Source organism: Rhinoderma darwinii, chromosome 8, assembly GCF_050947455.1.
Source record: "Rhinoderma darwinii isolate aRhiDar2 chromosome 8, aRhiDar2.hap1, whole genome shotgun sequence".
Classification (NCBI taxonomy): domain Eukaryota; kingdom Metazoa; phylum Chordata; class Amphibia; order Anura; family Rhinodermatidae; genus Rhinoderma; species Rhinoderma darwinii.
In genome coordinates this window covers 20,451,684-20,471,852 of record NC_134694.1, presented here as the reverse complement: position 1 = coordinate 20,471,852, position 20,169 = coordinate 20,451,684, and the positions used below count along the sequence as shown (strand labels likewise).

General features: G+C 44.8%; 1 protein-coding gene across 1 annotated transcript in view; it reads left to right on the top strand.

The window, feature by feature from the left end:
* The first annotated feature begins 1,689 nt into the window (after nt 1-1,689).
* Nucleotides 1,690-20,169, top strand: part of SRPK3 (SRSF protein kinase 3) — a 36,603-nt gene continuing 18,123 nt past the window's right edge. Inside the window, exons 1-4 of the mRNA XM_075835472.1 lie at nt 1,690-2,033; nt 2,655-2,775; nt 18,556-18,692; nt 19,814-19,922. Of these exons, the coding sequence (XP_075691587.1) occupies nt 1,703-2,033; nt 2,655-2,775; nt 18,556-18,692; nt 19,814-19,922 (698 nt within the window). The 5' untranslated portion in view covers nt 1,690-1,702. The remainder of the gene's footprint in view (nt 2,034-2,654; nt 2,776-18,555; nt 18,693-19,813; nt 19,923-20,169) is intronic.

Here is a 20,169-nt window from a genome sequence, read left to right as displayed (position 1 = left end):
CTAGCAGTGTTATGGGGACGTGTGTTACTAGCAGTGTTATGGAGACGTGTGTTACTAGCAGTGTTATGGAGACGTGTGTTACTAGCAGTGTTATGGAGGCGTGTGTTACTAGCAGTGTTATGGGGGCGTGTGTTACTAGCAGTGTTATGGAGACATGTGTTACTAGCAGTGTTATGGGGACGTGTGTTACTAGCAGTGTTATGGAGACGTGTGTTACTAGCAGTGTTATGGAGGCGTGTGTTACTAGCAGTGTTATGGAGGCGTGTGTTACTAGCAGTGTTATGGAGACGTGTGTTACTAGCAGTGTTATGGAGACGTGTGTTACTAGCAGTGTTATGGGGGCATGTGTTACTAGCAGTGTTATGGGGATGTGTGTTACTAGCAGTGTTATGGAGGCGTGTGTTACTAGCAGTGTTATGGAGACATGTGTTACTAGCGGTGTTATGGAGACGTGTGTTACTAGCGGTGTTATGGAGACGTGTGTTACTAGCGGTGTTATGGAGACGTGTGTTACTAGCAGTGTTATGGGGACGTGTGTTACTAGCAGTGTTATGGGGACGTGTGTTACTAGCAGTGTTATGGAGGCGTGTGTTACTAGCAGTGTTATGGAGACGTGTGTTACTAGCAGTGTTATGGGGACGTGTGTTACTAGCAGTGTTATGGGGACGTGTGTTACTAGCAGTGTTATGGAGGCGTGTGTTACTAGCAGTGTTATGGAGACGTGTGTTACCAGCAGTGTTATGGGGGCATGTGTTACTAGCAGTGTTATGGGGGCATGTGTTACTAGCAGTGTTATGGGGATGTGTGTTACTAGCAGTGTTATGGAGGCGTGTGTTACTAGCAGTGTTATGGGGGCGTGTGTTACTAGCAGTGTTATGGAGACGTGTGTTACTAGCAGTGTTATGGAGACGTGTGTTACTAGCAGTGTTATGGAGGCGTGTGTTACTAGCAGTGTTATGGGGGCATGTGTTACTAGCAGTGTTATGGAGACGTGTGTTACTAGCAGTGTTATGGAGACGTGTGTTACTAGCAGTGTTATGGGGATGTGTGTTACTAGCAGTGTTATGGGGGCGTGTGTTACTAGCAGTGTTATGGAGGCGTGTGTTACTAGCAGTGTTATGGGGGCATGTGTTACTAGCAGTGTTATGGAGACGTGTGTTACTAGCAGTGTTATGGAGACGTGTGTTACTAGCAGTGTTATGGGGGCGTGTGTTACTAGCAGTGTTATGGAGACGTGTGTTACTAGCAGTGTTATGGGGATGTGTGTTACTAGCAGTGTTATGGGGACGTGTGTTACTAGCAGTGTTATGGGGGCGTGTGTTACTAGCAGTGTTATGGGGGCGTGTGTTACTAGCAGTGTTATGGGGGCTTTGTTGTGTATAAAATGGAAGTGCCATTCACAGCAGCGCCTATTATAACCCAGCTCATGCATTCTTCATTGTGCCAACTTAGAAAAGTACTGTTTAGTGCCACTATTGAAGGTTGGCATTCCAGCCATTCTATAATTGGATAAAATAAAACATGAAATAGATATTACTGAGGGAATTGAATGGTAAAATACAGACAACCGCACTTTACGTCCAATTTGGATACAATGAGCGCTCAAGATACGCAGTGATGATGGTGGAGCGGACATTACATGGAGGAACACTACAGTCATCTCCCCGCCTGAAATGGCTGATAACAGAGAACAGCTCCATACATGACGCTAAGCCGCCCGCGTCCTCCCAGCTGTCATGTCTCCTCCCTCCCACCCGGTGACGCTGTGGTGACATCGCCGCTCCTCCCCGGCCGCCTCTGCCTGTCTCACTATCAGCCCCCATCTCTCTCCTGTTCTCGGCGTCTCGTCCAGCGCTGGGCTCCCCTGGTGTGTGTCTCTCCTCCCGGTGCAGCTGTCTCTCGCCCGTCTCTCACCCTGCTGCCAGCTGTCTGTCCCCCTCCTCCCCTCTCCTCCGTGCCGCTGTCTCTTCTCACTCATTATGTCTCCTCTCCTCCCCGCTGCCTCTCCAACTCTGACATGAGCTCCAAGAAAGGTGAGGACCCCAAGACATGACCGCAAGCAGAGCGGGGGACAGACTGATAACCCCTCAGTGTGGGGGAGGGGGGTGGTGAATCTATACTAGGGGGCCATCTATCTATCTATCTATCTATCTATCTATCTATCTATCTATCTATCTATGAGTATGTGGGCATTGCCATATGTGCCTGGCAGCAGTACCCTTGCTTATATTCTCCAGGCTATTATAACATTGGGACATACATTGAATATATACCCCTCCCCCAGTGATGATGTAGTTATATTAATTACATGTATTATGTGTATATGACTCTTTAACCTCATCTTACCTTTGCTTAATTCATTCAATGCCCATAGTGTGTGCGTGTGCGCGTACGTACGTACGTACGTACATACATATAATACTTCCATCCTAGTATACAGCCGGCGGACATTATAATTTCTGCTCTGCAGCCGCTGCTGTAGAAAGTTCCTGAAATGCTTAGTCTACAGTTCAGTCCATGATTATGTCGCCTACAAGAGTTGTGTCTGTGCCGTCCGTCTACTGACATCCTATCAATGTTTGTTCAACCCTTTCATTGATTGGTAAGTAGTGACTGGTATCTGTGCCCGCTCATTTACCTCTGCCCGCTCTTAGTTTCAGGTAACAGTTCAGGAAAGAAAAGCAAGAAGAAGCAAAGAAAGCATAAGAGGGCGACTGAACGGGACATACCGGGGGCTCCAGGGGCGCGCAGCCCCAGTCTAGATAGCCAGAACGGGTATGTACTCCCCGGCCTTGTCACCAGTCACTTGGCATTTGTTATCTGTTATGGCATGCGAGCTGATACCAAGTCTAAGTGCAGCGTGCTGACCTCATTTATACGTGTGCCTGTATATATAGGATTCACATGCATATCTGTGCCCATATATATAAGATTTACATGTGCCCATATATATAGGACTTACATGTATATGTGTCCCCGTATCTATATAGGACTTGCATGTATTTGTGCCCGTATGTATAGGACTTACATGTATACGTGTGCCTGTAAAAATATAGGATTCACATGTATATGTCTGCCCGTATATATAGGATTCACATGTATATGTCTGCCCGTATATATAGGATTCACGTGTATATGTCTGCCCGTATATATAGGATTCACATGTATATGTCTGCCCGTATATATAGGATTCACATGTATATGTCTGCCCGTATATATAGGATTCACATGTATATGTCTGCCCGTATATATAGGATTCACATGTATATGTCTGCCCATATAAATAGGATTCACATGTATATGTCTGCCCGTATATATAGGATTCACATGTATATGTCTGCCCATATAAATAGGATTCACATGTATATGTCTGCCCGTATATATAGGATTCACATGTATATGTCTGCCCGTATATATAGGATTCACATGTATATGTCTGCCCGTATATATAGGATTCACATGTATATGTCTGCCCGTATATATAGGATTCACATGTATATGTCTGCCCGTAAATATAGAGGATTCACATGTATATGTCTGCCCGTATAAATAGGGTGTGTGTGAGAGAGAATTTACATCTATAGGTGTAAACGTATAGATATACAGCTCTATAGGCACACAGTTGCATAAGGTAATCACGACCCAAGCCTTACATGTACAGTGAGATGATCCGTCACCCCAGGGACCACCTAACAAGTAGTTCCGGACCATCTAACGCTTCTTGTACATATAGATACACATGTATACATATACCCATATATACATTTAAGCAATTACGCCAGTTTTTTGATAGAAAAGAATGACGCTGAGCCTACGTTCCCTGTTCCTTTTTTGGAGTTACACATTTTTTGCAAGTGTCGGAAAAATGGGGGAATATTCTGCAGGTCGTTCACTGTGCCGCTTATTTACTAAAGATCCCCACCACTTTTCTACATAGGAGATTCCTCACGGTAAATACTACTCGGTGGCGTGCCAGTATGAGTAAATGTGCCCAGCTATATGTACCTACCTGCTGCCTGGAAGAAGATCATGATGAAGACCCTGCTCTATTACCAGGGCTACCATCAGAAGGGGGGCCCTAGTGCGACGACCCTTGTACTGATCGTGCGGGGTTTGGATGGACCATAGCTCTGGAGCGATCATTTATATGTTCATCCCAACAGGATTCATACGTAGATCCCTAAAGACTAGTAAACAAACACCCAGCACCTGTCACTCATCTTAAAGGGGTTGTCCAACCCCCATGAAATCGTCTACAAACAGCTAATAAAGGTGTAAAACAAAAAAACAAGAGGAGTTGTACCCGTCTTACCAATCCCCTGCCGCTCCCATCCCGACACTTCCCTGGTCTCCACCGCCAGTCTCTGTTTACCCGACTCCAGCGATGACGTTTTGTCCTGACATGTGACTGCCGAGCCATGACGTGTCACCCCACTGCGGCCAGTGATTGGTTGCAGCAGTCACATGTCAAAACGACACGTCATCGATGGAGCTGGGTAAACAAAGACCGGCGGGGGTCCAGGAAAGCGTTGGCACGGTGGTGGCAGGGAATTGGTACGGTAATTACTTCTTTTGTTATTTATGCCTTTGTCAGCTGTTGGTAAAAAAAACAAAAACCTTATGGGGTTGGAACAAGTCATACCAAAAGGTTATCCTGGAAATGCCAATTAGACACCCCCTCCTCAACTTTTTAGAAGCTGTTAGTAGGAAGTGTGCCATGTGATCCGACAGAGGAGGGGGGGGGTATAGGTGGCACGCTGGGTACTGTATTGTGAGTGCAGTTGGGCCCCTAAGCAGAGAATTATTTGGTGCCCTGAGGTCCTATATTAGAGATCTATAAAAGTATAGGACCCCGTAAAGAAACGTGCAGGATTACAAAGAAGGAGCTGTCACATTGAATACCCGACATGCGCCACTTTAGCTGTCCTACGTGTGATAACTGGGCAGGCAGTATATTTTATCGTTGGGCCCTGTATGGTCCACTAAGGCGCAGAATACTTTATTGCAGGCAGTTCTTCAGGGGTAATATTTCTTGCACGTGTTTGCGTTCCCCTTACTTGGCGACTGGATCGTGGTTTGTTGGTGACCCAGGCTTTGCACGCTGGAGCTCTGCACTGGATCCCAACCCCCACAGGCCGACGGCAGCTGCTGTGTATTTATAACCCTGATGCTGCTGCCAATCTATCTGTGAGCTGTGAAATCACCACCGACCCATTCAAAGCCAGGAAATCCATTGCAGTGAGTTCTGCGTACACGGCTCTATTACTGACTTGTATATACAGCAGGTCTGCAATATCCTGGGCTTGTCATGGTGGGTCTGTATAGCGCACGCAGCTGAATGCAGGGGTCGGATGTTTCCTTCCGTGTTATATCGGGGATGGAGGCAGCGGGCATTGTTTCCTGGATGTACAGGGCACTGTTGTTCCAGTGCGGTTGGTACTAATTGTACATGTGTCTGCCAATCACAGTGTTCAACGGTCTTAGGGAATTGCTTGAATAGCAATCGCTTTTAGAAAAATCATTCCCTGAGTGCAGGGAGTATTCTGATAACACAGATGCAGGGAATTTAAAGGGGTTTATTGAGACTTTAAACTATCCTTTAAGTTAGGCTATCGATATTTAATTGGTGGGGGACAAACTCCCGGACCCCACTGATCAGCATAATGTTCTCATTGTGCTGATAAGCAGGGGTCCCGGTTAGACCATCAACGTTTAAAGGGGTTGACTAGGATTAGAAAAACATGTCTGTTGTTTTTTCTAAAAAAAAAAAACAGCGTCACACGTCCCCATGGGTTGTGTCTGGTATTGCAGCTTTGCTTCATTGTAGTGTATGGTGCTGAGCTGCAATACCACAAACAACCTGTGAACAGGAGTGGCGCTGTTTTTGGAAGACAGAAAAAAGCAGGCATGTTTTTCTAATTCTGGACAACTCATTTAACCCCTTTTAGCATTCACCTCATAGGAGTTTTTGCCTTCTTCTGGATCAACATGGCAGGGTTATAGGTTGGAGTTGATGGATCTGTATCTTTTTTCAGCCTTATCACCTATGTAAGTCATGGAGGACTCTTTTTTTTTTTTTTAAGGTAACCAATGGGTAATCCATCATCGGTCTGTTGTTTATGGGTAGCCTGTGTTCTGCTATAGCTCAGCAGAGACAGGCTGTCATAAAATACCCTGCAACTGTCCAAGAGGGTAACTCCTCTTTTGTATTATCTTCATGCTCCATTGTCATGGGAATCTTTCCTATAGTAAGAATATATTATGGAGTTGCTATTTTTGCAATATGTTCCCTTTTTCACCTTCCCAGTGATGCAGCAAATATGGCTGTCCAGCAATGACCCAAAGGCATTAGATTGTCGGTGTATCCTGTCAAACTCAACGGGATCTACTGAATGACATCGAATCTATGGCCGGATTTATACCCCTTGAGAACATGTCCTAAAGTGTAAGATCAGCGTTAATGAACCTTAGAGGACCTGTCATGGGTTTGCCTCCTGCATCACTGTGACAGTATCCAATCAGAGCTCACAGTGATGTAGAAGACCCTCTCTGATTGGACAGCGTCACAGTGATGCAGGAGGCAACGCCTACTGAAGAGATGAGGTCTCCTCCTCTCTGTACCTTTACTCAAAATTAGCATATTAGGCACCAAACGGAACAGGGGCCGTAGCAGGCCAATGGGAGGACCAAAAAAAAAAAAGCACATGACTGGTCCTATAGCCTGTGCACGCTGATGTCTGAATGCAGCGCTCGTTCTCATACTCAGTTGTTTTGTCTGGTTCATATAAATCTGGATACAGTCCATCATCTTCACTAGCTGCAGCCAATCCGGACCCTCATAGCCTCCACAATAAATATATATATATATACGTGTGTGTAAATTGGCTTAATCTAAAAGCATTAAATGAAAATGGGAACCAGAAACCACTTTATACCGCAGTGTAGTGATTTATTAGGCTGTATATGATTAAATAGAAAAGACTTAAAGGGGTTTTCCCATAATCATCGTCACCTATACACAGGATCGGTGATAAATATCTGATCTGTGGGGGTCTAACAGCTGGAACTCCCACCTATTCCGAGAACGGATGTGAATGGAGCAGGACTGCGCATTCGCCATCTATGGGGCTGCCGGAAATAGCGGTGGAGATGTGGAATGGTGTGCATGCATGCGTGCGACTCTCTCCATTGATTTTCTATGGGAGTTAGGGAAACAGCCGAGCCCGCTTCCACATGCGTAGCACCTCATCTCATTTCATTCCTTGCGCGGGTGTCAGAGATGGGACCCACATGTATCAGACATTAATGGCATATCCCGTGGATATGCCATAAATGTCTAAGGTGGGAATAACCCCCTAACCTGTATATGTTGTTCATGCTGCGAGAGGGGAGTAGGAGCAGCAAAGAGGAGACGTCTATTCGGTCACAGCTCACTTGACAGCTCCACACCACAAAGAGCCCGTCCACTCAACACCGTTTTAGAAAACGTACAGGTACGCAAATGACTATAAGTAAAAGATATGTGAAGTTATGAGGATTCTCCATGTGTATTGCTGCACATGTATGTTCTCATCTATTCGCTAATTTAACTCTTTGATCCCAGCATGTATCCGTTCCTGCAGATGGAGCCGGTTTCCATTGATCTGAGCTGATGGTATAGCGCTATAGACATAGGGGTGAACATTGATCTGAGCTGATGGTATAGCGCTATAGACATAGGGGTGAACATTGAGCTGATGGTATAGCGCTATAGACATAGGGGTGAACATTGATCTGATGGTATAGCGCTATAGACATAGGGGTGAACATTGATCTGAGCTGATCTTATAGAGCTATAGACATAGGGGTGAACATTGATCTGATGGTATAGCGCTATAGACATAGGGGTGAACATTGATCTGAGCTGATGGTATAGCGCTATAGACATAGGGGTGAACATTGATCTGAGCTGATGGTATAGCGCTATAGACATAGGGGTGAACATTGATCTGAGCTGATCTTATAGAGCTATAGACATAGGGGTGAACATTGATCTGAGCTGATGGTATAGCGCTATAGACATAGGGGTGACCATTGATCTGAGCTGATGGTATAGCGCTATAGACATAGGGGTGAACATTGATCTGATGGTATAGCGCTATAGACATAGGGGTGAACATTGATCTGAGCTGATGGTATAGCGCTATAGACATAGGGGTGAACATTGATCTGATGGTATAGCGCTATAGACATAGGGGTGAACATTGATCTGAGCTGATGGTATAGCGCTATAGACATAGGGGTGAACATTGATCTGATGGTATAGCGCTATAGACATAGGGGTGAACATTGATCTGAGCTGATGGTATAGAGCTATAGACATAGGGGTGAACATTGATCTGAGCTGATGGTATAGAGCTATAGACATAGGGGTGAACATTGATCTGAGCTGATGGTATAGCGCTATAGACATAGGGGTGAACATTGATCTGAGCTGATGGTATAGCGCTATAGACATAGGGGTGAACATTGATCTGAGCTGATGGTATAGAGCTATAGACATAGGGGTGAACATTGATCTGAGCTGATGGTATAGCGCTATAGACATAGGGGTGAACATTGATCTGAGCTGATGGTATAGCGCTATAGACATAGGGGTGAACATTGATCTGAGCTGATGGTATAGCGCTATAGACATAGGGGTGAACATTGATCTGAGCTGATGGTATAGCGCTATAGACATAGGGGTGAACATTGATCTGAGCTGATGGTATAGCGCTATAGACATAGGGGTGAACATTGATCTGAGCTGATGGTATAGAGCTATAGACATAGGGGTGAACATTGATCTGAGCTGATGGTATAGAGCTATAGACATAGGGGTGAACATTGATCTGAGCTGATGGTATAGCGCTATAGACATAGGGGTGAACATTGATCTGAGCTGATGGTATAGCGCTATAGACATAGGGGTGAACATTGATCTGAGCTGATGGTATAGCGCTATAGACATAGGGGTGAACATTGATCTGAGCTGATGGTATAGAGCTATAGACATAGGGGTGACCATTGATCTGAGCTGATGGTATAGAGCTATAGACATAGGGGTGAACATTGATCTGAGCTGATGGTATAGCGCTATAGACATAGGGGTGAACATTGATCTGAGCTGATGGTATAGCGCTATAGACATAGGGGTGACCATTGATCTGAGCTGATGGTATAGAGCTATAGACATAGGGGTGAACATTGATCTGAGCTGATGGTATATAGCGCTATAGACATAGGGGTGAACATTGATCTGAGCTGATGGTATATAGCGCTATAGACATAGGGGTGAACATTGATCTGAGCTGATGGTATAGCGCTATAGACATAGGGGTGAACATTGATCTGAGCTGATGGTATAGCGCTATAGACATAGGGGTGAACATTGATCTGAGCTGATGGTATAGCGCTATAGACATAGGGGTGAACATTGATCTGAGCTGATGGTATAGCGCTATAGACATAGGGGTGAACATTGATCTGAGCTGATGGTATAGCGCTATAGACATAGGGGTGAACATTGATCTGAGCTGATGGTATAGCGCTATAGACATAGGGGTGAACATTGATCTGAGCTGATGGTATAGCGCTATAGACATAGGGGTGAACATTGATCTGAGCTGATCTTATAGAGCTATAGACATAGGGGTGAACATTGATCTGAGCTGATGGTATAGTGCTATAGACATAGGGGTGAACATTGATCTGATGGTATAGCGCTATAGACATAGGGGTGAACATTGATCTGAGCTGATGGTATAGAGCTATAGACATAGGGGTGAACATTGATCTGAGCTGATGGTATAGCGCTATAGACATAGGGGTGAACATTGATCTGAGCTGATGGTATAGCGCTATAGACATAGGGGTGAACATTGATCTGAGCTGATGGTATAGCGCTATAGACATAGGGGTGAACATTGATCTGAGCTGATGGTATAGCGCTATAGACATAGGGGTGAACATTGATCTGAGCTGATGGTATAGAGCTATAGACATAGGGGTGAACATTGATCTGAGCTGATGGTATAGCGCTATAGACATAGGGGTGAACATTGATCTGAGCTGATGGTATAGCGCTATAGACATAGGGGTGAACATTGATCTGAGCTGATGGTATAGCGCTATAGACATAGGGGTGAACATTGATCTGAGCTGATGGTATAGCGCTATAGACATAGGGGTGAACATTGATCTGAGCTGATGGTATAGCGCTATAGACATAGGGGTGAACATTGATCTGAGCTGATGGTATAGCGCTATAGACATAGGGGTGAACATTGATCTGAGCTGATGGTATAGAGCTATAGACATAGGGGTGAACATTGATCTGAGCTGATGGTATAGAGCTATAGACATAGGGGTGAACATTGATCTGAGCTGATGGTATAGCGCTATAGACATAGGGGTGAACATTGATCTGAGCTGATGGTATAGCGCTATAGACATAGGGGTGAACATTGAGCTGATGGTATAGAGCTATAGACATAGGGGTGACCATTGATCTGAGCTGATGGTATAGCGCTATAGACATAGGGGTGAACATTGATCTGAGCTGATGGTATAGCGCTATAGACATAGGGGTGAACATTGATCTGAGCTGATGGTATAGCGCTATAGACATAGGGGTGAACATTGATCTGAGCTGATGGTATAGCGCTATAGACATAGGGGTGACCATTGATCTGAGCTGATGGTATAGAGCTATAGACATAGGGGTGAACATTGATCTGAGCTGATGGTATATAGCGCTATAGACATAGGGGTGAACATTGATCTGAGCTGATGGTATATAGCGCTATAGACATAGGGGTGAACATTGATCTGAGCTGATGGTATAGCGCTATAGACATAGGGGTGAACATTGATCTGAGCTGATGGTATAGCGCTATAGACATAGGGGTGAACATTGATCTGAGCTGATGGTATAGCGCTATAGACATAGGGGTGAACATTGATCTGAGCTGATGGTATAGCGCTATAGACATAGGGGTGAACATTGATCTGAGCTGATGGTATAGCGCTATAGACATAGGGGTGAACATTGATCTGAGCTGATGGTATAGCGCTATAGACATAGGGGTGACCATTGATCTGAGCTGATGGTATAGAGCTATAGACATAGGGGTGAACATTGATCTGAGCTGATGGTATATAGCGCTATAGACATAGGGGTGAACATTGATCTGAGCTGATGGTATAGCGCTATAGACATAGGGGTGAACATTGATCTGAGCTGATGGTATAGCGCTATAGACATAGGGGTGAACATTGATCTGAGCTGATGGTATAGCGCTATAGACATAGGGGTGAACATTGATCTGAGCTGATGGTATAGCGCTATAGACATAGGGGTGAACATTGATCTGAGCTGATGGTATAGCGCTATAGACATAGGGGTGAACATTGAGCTGATGGTATAGCGCTATAGACATAGGGGTGAACATTGATCTGAGCTGATGGTATAGCGCTATAGAGATAGGGGTGAACATTTATCTGAGCTGATGGTATAGCGCTATAGACATAGGGGTGAACATTGATCTGAGCTGATGGTATAGCGCTATAGACATAGGGGTGAACATTGATCTGAGCTGATGGTATAGAGCTATAGACATAGGGGTCAACATTGATCTGAGCTGATGGTATAGCGCTATAGACATAGGGGTGAACATTGATCTGAGCTGATGGTATAGCGCTATAGACATAGGGGTGAACATTGATCTGAGCTGATGGTATAGCGCTATAGACATAGGGGTGAACATTGATCTGATGGTATAGCGCTATAGACATAGGGGTGAACATTGATCTGATGGTATAGCGCTATAGACATAGGGGTGAACATTGATCTGAGCTGATGGTATAGCGCTATAGACATAGGGGTGAACATTGATCTGAGCTGATCTTATAGAGCTATAGACATAGGGGTGAACATTGATCTGAGCTGATGGTATAGAGCTATAGACATAGGGGTGAACATTGATCTGAGCTGATGGTATAGAGCTATAGACATAGGGGTGAACATTGATCTGAGCTGATGGTATAGCGCTATAGACATAGGGGTGAACATTGATCTGAGCTGATGGTATAGCGCTATAGACATAGGGGTGAACATTGATCTGAGCTGATGGTATAGAGCTATAGACATAGGGGTGAACATTGATCTGAGCTGATGGTATAGAGCTATAGACATAGGGGTGAACATTGATCTGAGCTGATGGTATAGCGCTATAGACATAGGGTGAACATTGAGCTGATGGTATAGCGCTATAGACATAGGGGTGAACATTGAGCTGATGGTATAGCGCTATAGACATAGGGGTGAACATTGAGCTGATGGTATAGCGCTATAGACATAGGGGTGAACATTGATCTGAGCTGATGGTATAGCGCTATAGACATAGGGTGAACATTGAGCTGATGGTATAGCGCTATAGACATAGGGGTGAACATTGAGCTGATGGTATAGCGCTATAGACATAGGGGTGAACATTGATCTGAGCTGATGGTATAGAGCTATAGACATAGGGGTGAACATTGATCTGAGCTGATGGTATAGCGCTATAGACATAGGGGTGAACATTGATCTGAGCTGATGGTATAGCGCTATAGACATAGGGGTGACCATTGATCTGAGCTGATGGTATAGCGCTATAGACATAGGGGTGAACATTGATCTGAGCTGATGGTATAGCGCTATAGACATAGGGGTGACCATTGATCTGAGCTGATGGTATAGAGCTATAGACATAGGGGTGAACATTGATCTGAGCTGATGGTATAGCGCTATAGACATAGGGGTGAACATTGATCTGAGCTGATGGTATAGCGCTATAGACATAGGGGTGAACATTGATCTGAGCTGATGGTATAGCGCTATAGACATAGGGGTGAACATTGATCTGAGCTGATGGTATAGCGCTATAGACATAGGGGTGAACATTGATCTGAGCTGATGGTATAGCGCTATAGACATAGGGTGAACATTGAGCTGATGGTATAGCGCTATAGACATAGGGGTGAACATTGATCTGAGCTGATGGTATAGCGCTATAGACATAGGGGTGAACATTGATCTGAGCTGATGGTATAGAGCTATAGACATAGGGGTGAACATTGATCTGAGCTGATGGTATAGCGCTATAGACATAGGGGTGAACATTGATCTGAGCTGATGGTATAGAGCTATAGACATAGGGTGAACATTGAGCTGATGGTATAGCTCTATAGACATAGGGGTGAACATTGAGCTGATGGTATAGCGCTATAGACATAGGGTGAACATTGAGCTGATGGTATAGAGCTATAGACATAGGGGTGACCATTGATCTGAGCTGATGGTATAGCGCTATAGACAGGGGTGAACATTGATCTGAGCTGATGGTATAGCGCTATAGAGATAGGGGTGAACATTGATCTGAGCTGATGGTATAGAGCTATAGACATAGGGGTGAACATTGATCTGAGCTGATGGTATAGCGCTATAGACATAGGGGTGAACATTGAGCTGATGGTATAGCGCTATAGACATAGGGGTGAACATTGATCTGAGCTGATGGTATAGCGCTATAGACATAGGGGTGAACATTGATCTGAGCTGATGGTATAGCGCTATAGACATAGGGGTGAACATTGATCTGAGCTGATGGTATAGCGCTATAGACATAGGGGTGAACATTGATCTGAGCTGATGTTATAGAGCTATAGACATAGGGGTGACCATTGATCTGAGCTGATGGTATAGCGCTACAGACATAGGGGTGAACATTGATCTGAGCTGATGGTATAGCGCTATAGACATAGGGGTGAACATTGATCTGAGCTGATGGTATAGAGCTATAGACATAGGGGTGAACATTGATCTGAGCTGATGTTATAGAGCTATAGACATAGGGGTGAACATTGATCTGAGCTGATGGTATAGCGCTATAGACATAGGGGTGAACATTGATCTGAGCTGATGGTATAGCGCTATAGACATAGGGGTGAACATTGATCTGAGCTGATGGTATAGAGCTATAGACATAGGGGTGAACATTGATCTGATGGTATAGAGCTATAGACATAGGGGTGACCATTGATCTGAGCTGATGGTATAGAGCTATAGACATAGGGGTGAACATTGATCTGAGCTGATGGTATAGCGCTATAGACATAGGGGTGACCATTGATCTGAGCTGATGGTATAGCGCTATAGACATAGGGGTGAACATTGATCTGATGGTATAGAGCTATAGACATAGGGGTGAACATTGATCTGAGCTGATGGTATAGCGCTATAGACATAGGGGTGAACATTGATCTGAGCTGATGGTATAGCGCTATAGACATAGGGGTGAACATTGATCTGAGCTGATGGTATAGCGCTATAGACATAGGGGTGAACATTGATCTGATGGTATAGAGCTATAGACATAGGGGTGACCATTGATCTGAGCTGATGGTATAGAGCTATAGACATAGGGGTGAACATTGATCTGAGCTGATGGTATAGCGCTATAGACATAGGGGTGAACATTGATCTGAGCTGATGGTATAGAGCTATAGACATAGGGGTGAACATTGATCTGATGGTATAGAGCTATAGACATAGGGGTGACCATTGATCTGAGCTGATGGTATAGAGCTATAGACATAGGGGTGAACATTGATCTGAGCTGATGGTATAGCGCTATAGACATAGGGGTGAACATTGATCTGAGCTGATGGTATAGCGCTATAGACATAGGGGTGAACATTGATCTGAGCTGATGGTATAGCGCTATAGACATAGGGGTGAACATTGATCTGAGCTGATGTTATAGAGCTATAGACATAGGGGTGAACATTGATCTGAGCTGATGGTATAGCGCTATAGACATAGGGGTGAACATTGATCTGAGTTGATGGTATAGCGCTATAGACATAGGGGTGAACATTGATCTGAGCTGATGGTATAGCGCTATAGACATAGGGGTGAACATTGATCTGAGCTGATGGTATAGCGCTATAGACATAGGGGTGAACATTGATCTGAGCTGATGGTATAGCGCTATAGACATAGGGGTGAACATTGATCTGAGCTGATGGTATAGAGCTATAGACATAGGGGTGAACATTGATCTGATGGTATAGAGCTATAGACATAGGGGTGACCATTGATCTGAGCTGATGGTATAGCGCTATAGACATAGGGGTGACCATTGATCTGAGCTGATGGTATAGCGCTATAGACATAGGGGTGACCATTGATCTGAGCTGATGGTATAGCGCTATAGACATAGGGGTGAACATTGATCTGAGCTGATGGTATAGCGCTATAGACATAGGGGTGAACATTGATCTGAGCTGATGGTATAGCGCTATAGACATAGGGGTGAACATTGATCTGAGCTGATGGTATAGCGCTATAGACATAGGGGTGAACATTGATCTGAGCTGATGGTATAGAGCTATAGACATAGGGGTGAACATTGATCTGAGCTGATGGTATAGGGCTATAGACATAGGGGTGAACATTGATCTGAGCTGATGGTATAGCGCTATAGACATAGGGGTGAACATTGATCTGAGCTGATGGTATAGCGCTATAGACATAGGGGTGAACATTGATCTGAGCTGATGGTATAGCGCTATAGACATAGGGGTGAACATTGATCTGAGCTGATGGTATAGCGCTATAGACATAGGGGTGAACATTGATCTGAGCTGATGGTATAGCGCTATAGACATAGGGGTGAACATTGATCTGAGCTGATGGTATAGCGCTATAGACATAGGGGTGAACATTGATCTGAGCTGATGGTATAGCGCTATAGAGATAGGGGTGAACATTGATCTGAGCTGATGGTATAGCGCTATAGACATAGGGGTGAACATTGATCTGAGCTGATGTTATAGCGCTATAGACATAGGGGTGAACATTGATCTGAGCTGATGGTATAGAGCTATAGACATAGGGGTGAACATTGATCTGAGCTGATGGTATAGCGCTATAGACATAGGGGTGAACATTGATCTGATGGTATAGAGCTATAGACATAGGGGTGACCATTGATCTGAGCTGATGGTATAGCGCTATAGACATAGGGGTGAACATTGATCTGAGCTGATGGTATAGCGCTATAGACATAGGGGTGAACATTGAGCTGATGGTATAGCGCTATAGACATAGGGGTGAACATTGATCTGATGGTATAGCGCTATAGACATAAGGGTGAACATTGATCTGAGCTGATGGTATAGCGCTATAGACATAAGGGTGAACATTGATCTGAGCTGATGGTATAGCGCTATAGACATAGGGGTGAACATTGATCTGAGCTGATGGTATAGCGCTATAGACATAGGGGTGAACATTGATCTGAGCTGATGGTATAGAGCTATAGACATAGGGGTGAACATTGATCTGAGCTGATGGTATAGCGCTATAGACATAGGGGTGAACATTGATCTGAGCTGATGGTATAGCGCTATAGACATAGGGGTGAACATTGATCTGAGCTGATGGTATAGCGCTATAGACATAGGGGTGAACATTGATCTGAGCTGATGGTATAGCGCTATAGACATAGGGGTGAACATTGATCTGAGCTGATGGTATAGCGCTATAGACATAGGGGTGAACATTGATCTGAGCTGATGGTATAGCGCTATAGACATAGGGGTGAACATTGATCTGAGCTGATGGTATAGCGCTATAGACATAGGGGTGAACATTGATCTGAGCTGATGGTATAGCGCTATAGACATAGGGGTGAACATTGATCTGAGCTGATGGTATAGCGCTATAGACATAGGGGTGAACATTGATCTGAGCTGATGGTATAGCGCTATAGACATAGGGGTGAACATTGATCTGAGCTGATGGTATAGCGCTATAGACATAGGGGTGAACATTGATCTGAGCTGATGGTATAGCGCTATAGACATAGGGGTGAACATTGATCTGATGGTATAGCGCTATAGACATAGGGGTGAACATTGATCTGAGCTGATGGTATAGAGCTATAGACATAGGGGTGAACATTGATCTGAGCTGATGGTATAGAGCTATAGACATAGGGGTGAACATTGATCTGAGCTGATGGTATAGCGCTATAGACATAGGGGTGAACATTGATCTGAGCTGATGGTATAGAGCTATAGACATAGGGGTGAACATTGAGCTGATGGTATAGAGCTATAGACATAGGGGTGAACATTGATCTGAGCTGATGGTATAGCGCTATAGACATAGGGGTGAACATTGATCGTGGTTTATGGCTGGATTAATGATTATCATTACTTGAGCTTTTGTATAACGTCACTTAGGCCGCATGAGTTGCTGAATTCTGTACCTTCGTGTGCCTTTGATTTTACACAAAACATATGGGAATTAATGAGGAAAAAAATGATGTCGTTCTCCATAGCATACCCGATTACTGGGGCACTCTACCCCAGAAGCATTGCTTTTAGATGAGGATAGGATTCCTCCCAGAAGCTTCATATGGCAGCACACGGAGTGCCCACATCTCTGTACTATGACTTATTTCTGACAGTGGTTTCCCAACAGAACAAAGGATCAGGTACGTTGAAGCATAACATGAATCCAACACACCCGATCCAAAACCTGACCTCTGCCACCAGGGAACAGTCGGGGTCCTTCATGCGGAGGGTCCACTGACATTAATCTAATGTGCATGGGCAGCTATAGACCAGGGGTGCACAACCTGCGTCCCAGGGGTCGCATGCAGCCTGCAATGCTGTTCTGTGTGGCCCCCGGCCATCTCTGGGACCCCTGTGTATGGAGACCCCTCTCCGTGCTTGAGTGTGTCTATGTCTAACTATTTCTGTAACTATAAATTACAATATAGATGGGCCCCCCTGCTATAGACTGTTATGTGCCTATAGATGTCATTGACTTGACAGCCGTTACTCCCGATCCCCCGAACCTGTTACATCTATGGAGGAGGGAGACAGAGCTATGGGCAGGCACCACTGCTGCCATTTCTCTTTCGGGAAGAAACGGATAAACAGCCCTACAAAATCGCAGCCCCCCCCCCCCTCGAAAGCAGGTGCATCAAAATGCCAGGCAAACTCCATAGGCATGTTGTAATCCGCGTCCTATAGTTTGTAATGCCAGTGCTATATTACCTGCATCTGCTTGAAGTAAAAGTGATTTAGATAGTGAAAGTGTATTGGGAAATTACACAAAATTCTGTTCCCTAATATAAGAGAAATCCCCGGTCACACAGGGAACCTGCACGTCGCACTCCTTCCATCTGGCTGTCTGCGTAATATGGATGTCTTACATTTTATAAAGGAGTTCTGTGTTATTACCAGTTTAACCGAGCACTAGGGAAGTCTTCTCCGAAAATACATCCTGTCCCCGAACTGAGATATTGGGGGTGCTAGCTGCAGACTACTACTCTATTCAGTTACATGCATATATAACCGATTCTACTTGGAGCCATATATAGAAAAGATGTAAGATTACAAGTCAAATGTCTTTTTAGTACTTTCTTTATATATCTAGCAAAAGTTGGTGATTTTTATTATGTTTTCTTACAGCTTCACTGACCTCGGCCTACAGGATGTGCCTATGTCCCCAGGACCCCCACCTACCCCACCTACACCAGTGTTACCTCCTCCCGGGCCACTGGGCTCTGACAATGAGGAGCAAGAAGATCCTGAAGATTACTGTAGAGGTGAGAAGAGACCTGTCAAGGGGCTATTAAGGCTATGTTAGGGCATATGGACCTCGTAGAGGAGGGTCCCCTGCTTGGGATCCCCTTTCTATTAGCCAGAGAGGAGAACAACTAAGAAAAAAACAGTTCCAGCCCTGGCAGACTCAGTCCAGCCATGGATTACAAGGTTACCTATTGGTTTGTATTTGGTTGCGATGCAGGGCCGTCTAGAGAAGTTCACTAACAGAATGGAGTTGCGATTTAAATATTGGGAGGCATGGATTTTAACCCTGTATCCCTGGTGGTCTATAGTGGAGAGGTTAACGACTGCTTCCCTGGTGGTCTATAGTGGAGAGGTTAACGACTGCTTCCCTGGTGGTCTATAGTGGAGAGGTTAACGACTGTTTCCCTAATGGTCTATAGTAGTGGAGGGGTTAACGACTGCTTCCCTGGTGGTCTATAGTGGAGAGGTTAACGACTGCTTCCCTGGTGGTCTATAGTGGAGAGGTTCACGACTGCTTCCCTGGTGGACTAGAGTAGTGGAGGGGTTAATGACTGTTTCCCTAATGGTCTATGGTAGTGGAGGGGTTAATACCTGTGTCCAGCAGGGGGTTACTCGCCTCGCAATCATTTACTATCAGAAAGTTGAGCGTGAGGTGGACGTCAGCAGCATCTTCCTCGTCACTGCCTGCAGGCAGAGTTACAATGAACTGTGCTGCCTGCTGTGAATAGACTCCAGCACAGTTCTCTCTATGATTGGGAAAATCTTGCTCGTCCGCCCCAGTGATGGCCCTGGTGCCATGTAATACTGCAATACCCCCATAATGGCCACTGCAGGGGAAATGGGGGGCCAGCTATAACTTTCGATCTTCGGATTGCCGAGGGGGTTTCTTCAGATAATGCTTTCATGCCTTCGCTGTAACTACACATAGGTCTAAGACGGACCCCAATATAAGTGAATGGGGTCTGTCGGTTGCCGTTTGGATCTGACGTACAACGAATTTGGCACTGGGTTATGGATTCTGTTACAAATCAAAAGCCATGATTCATGTGTGAACATTGCCTTTATATAGCAGTTTACGCAGATTTATCATCTGAAATGTTATAAAGTTTAATTTCTTATGTTTATGTCCATCTTTTAGGAGGCTATTACCCCGTTAAAATTGGGGATCTTTTTAACGGCCGATACCATGTAGTTCGAAAGCTTGGCTGGGGCCACTTCTCCACCGTGTGGCTGTGCTGGGATCTTCAGTAAGTTTATGTTGGAAATTGTCTCATTACTTATCAGTGCGGTCACCGTCCAATAGAAAACGATGGTAAATCTCTTATTTCTTGACAGTAGTTTGATCTCTAGCGGTCTTTATCTCATGTTCTATGTAGCACTAAGGCAGTGGTATCTGATGCATTTTCCTATTCTGCTCATCATGTATATAGATAGGGGCAGTCCTAATAGGATTACCCTTTTTAAGTGAAGTATTAAAATCTAGATAAATGTTGG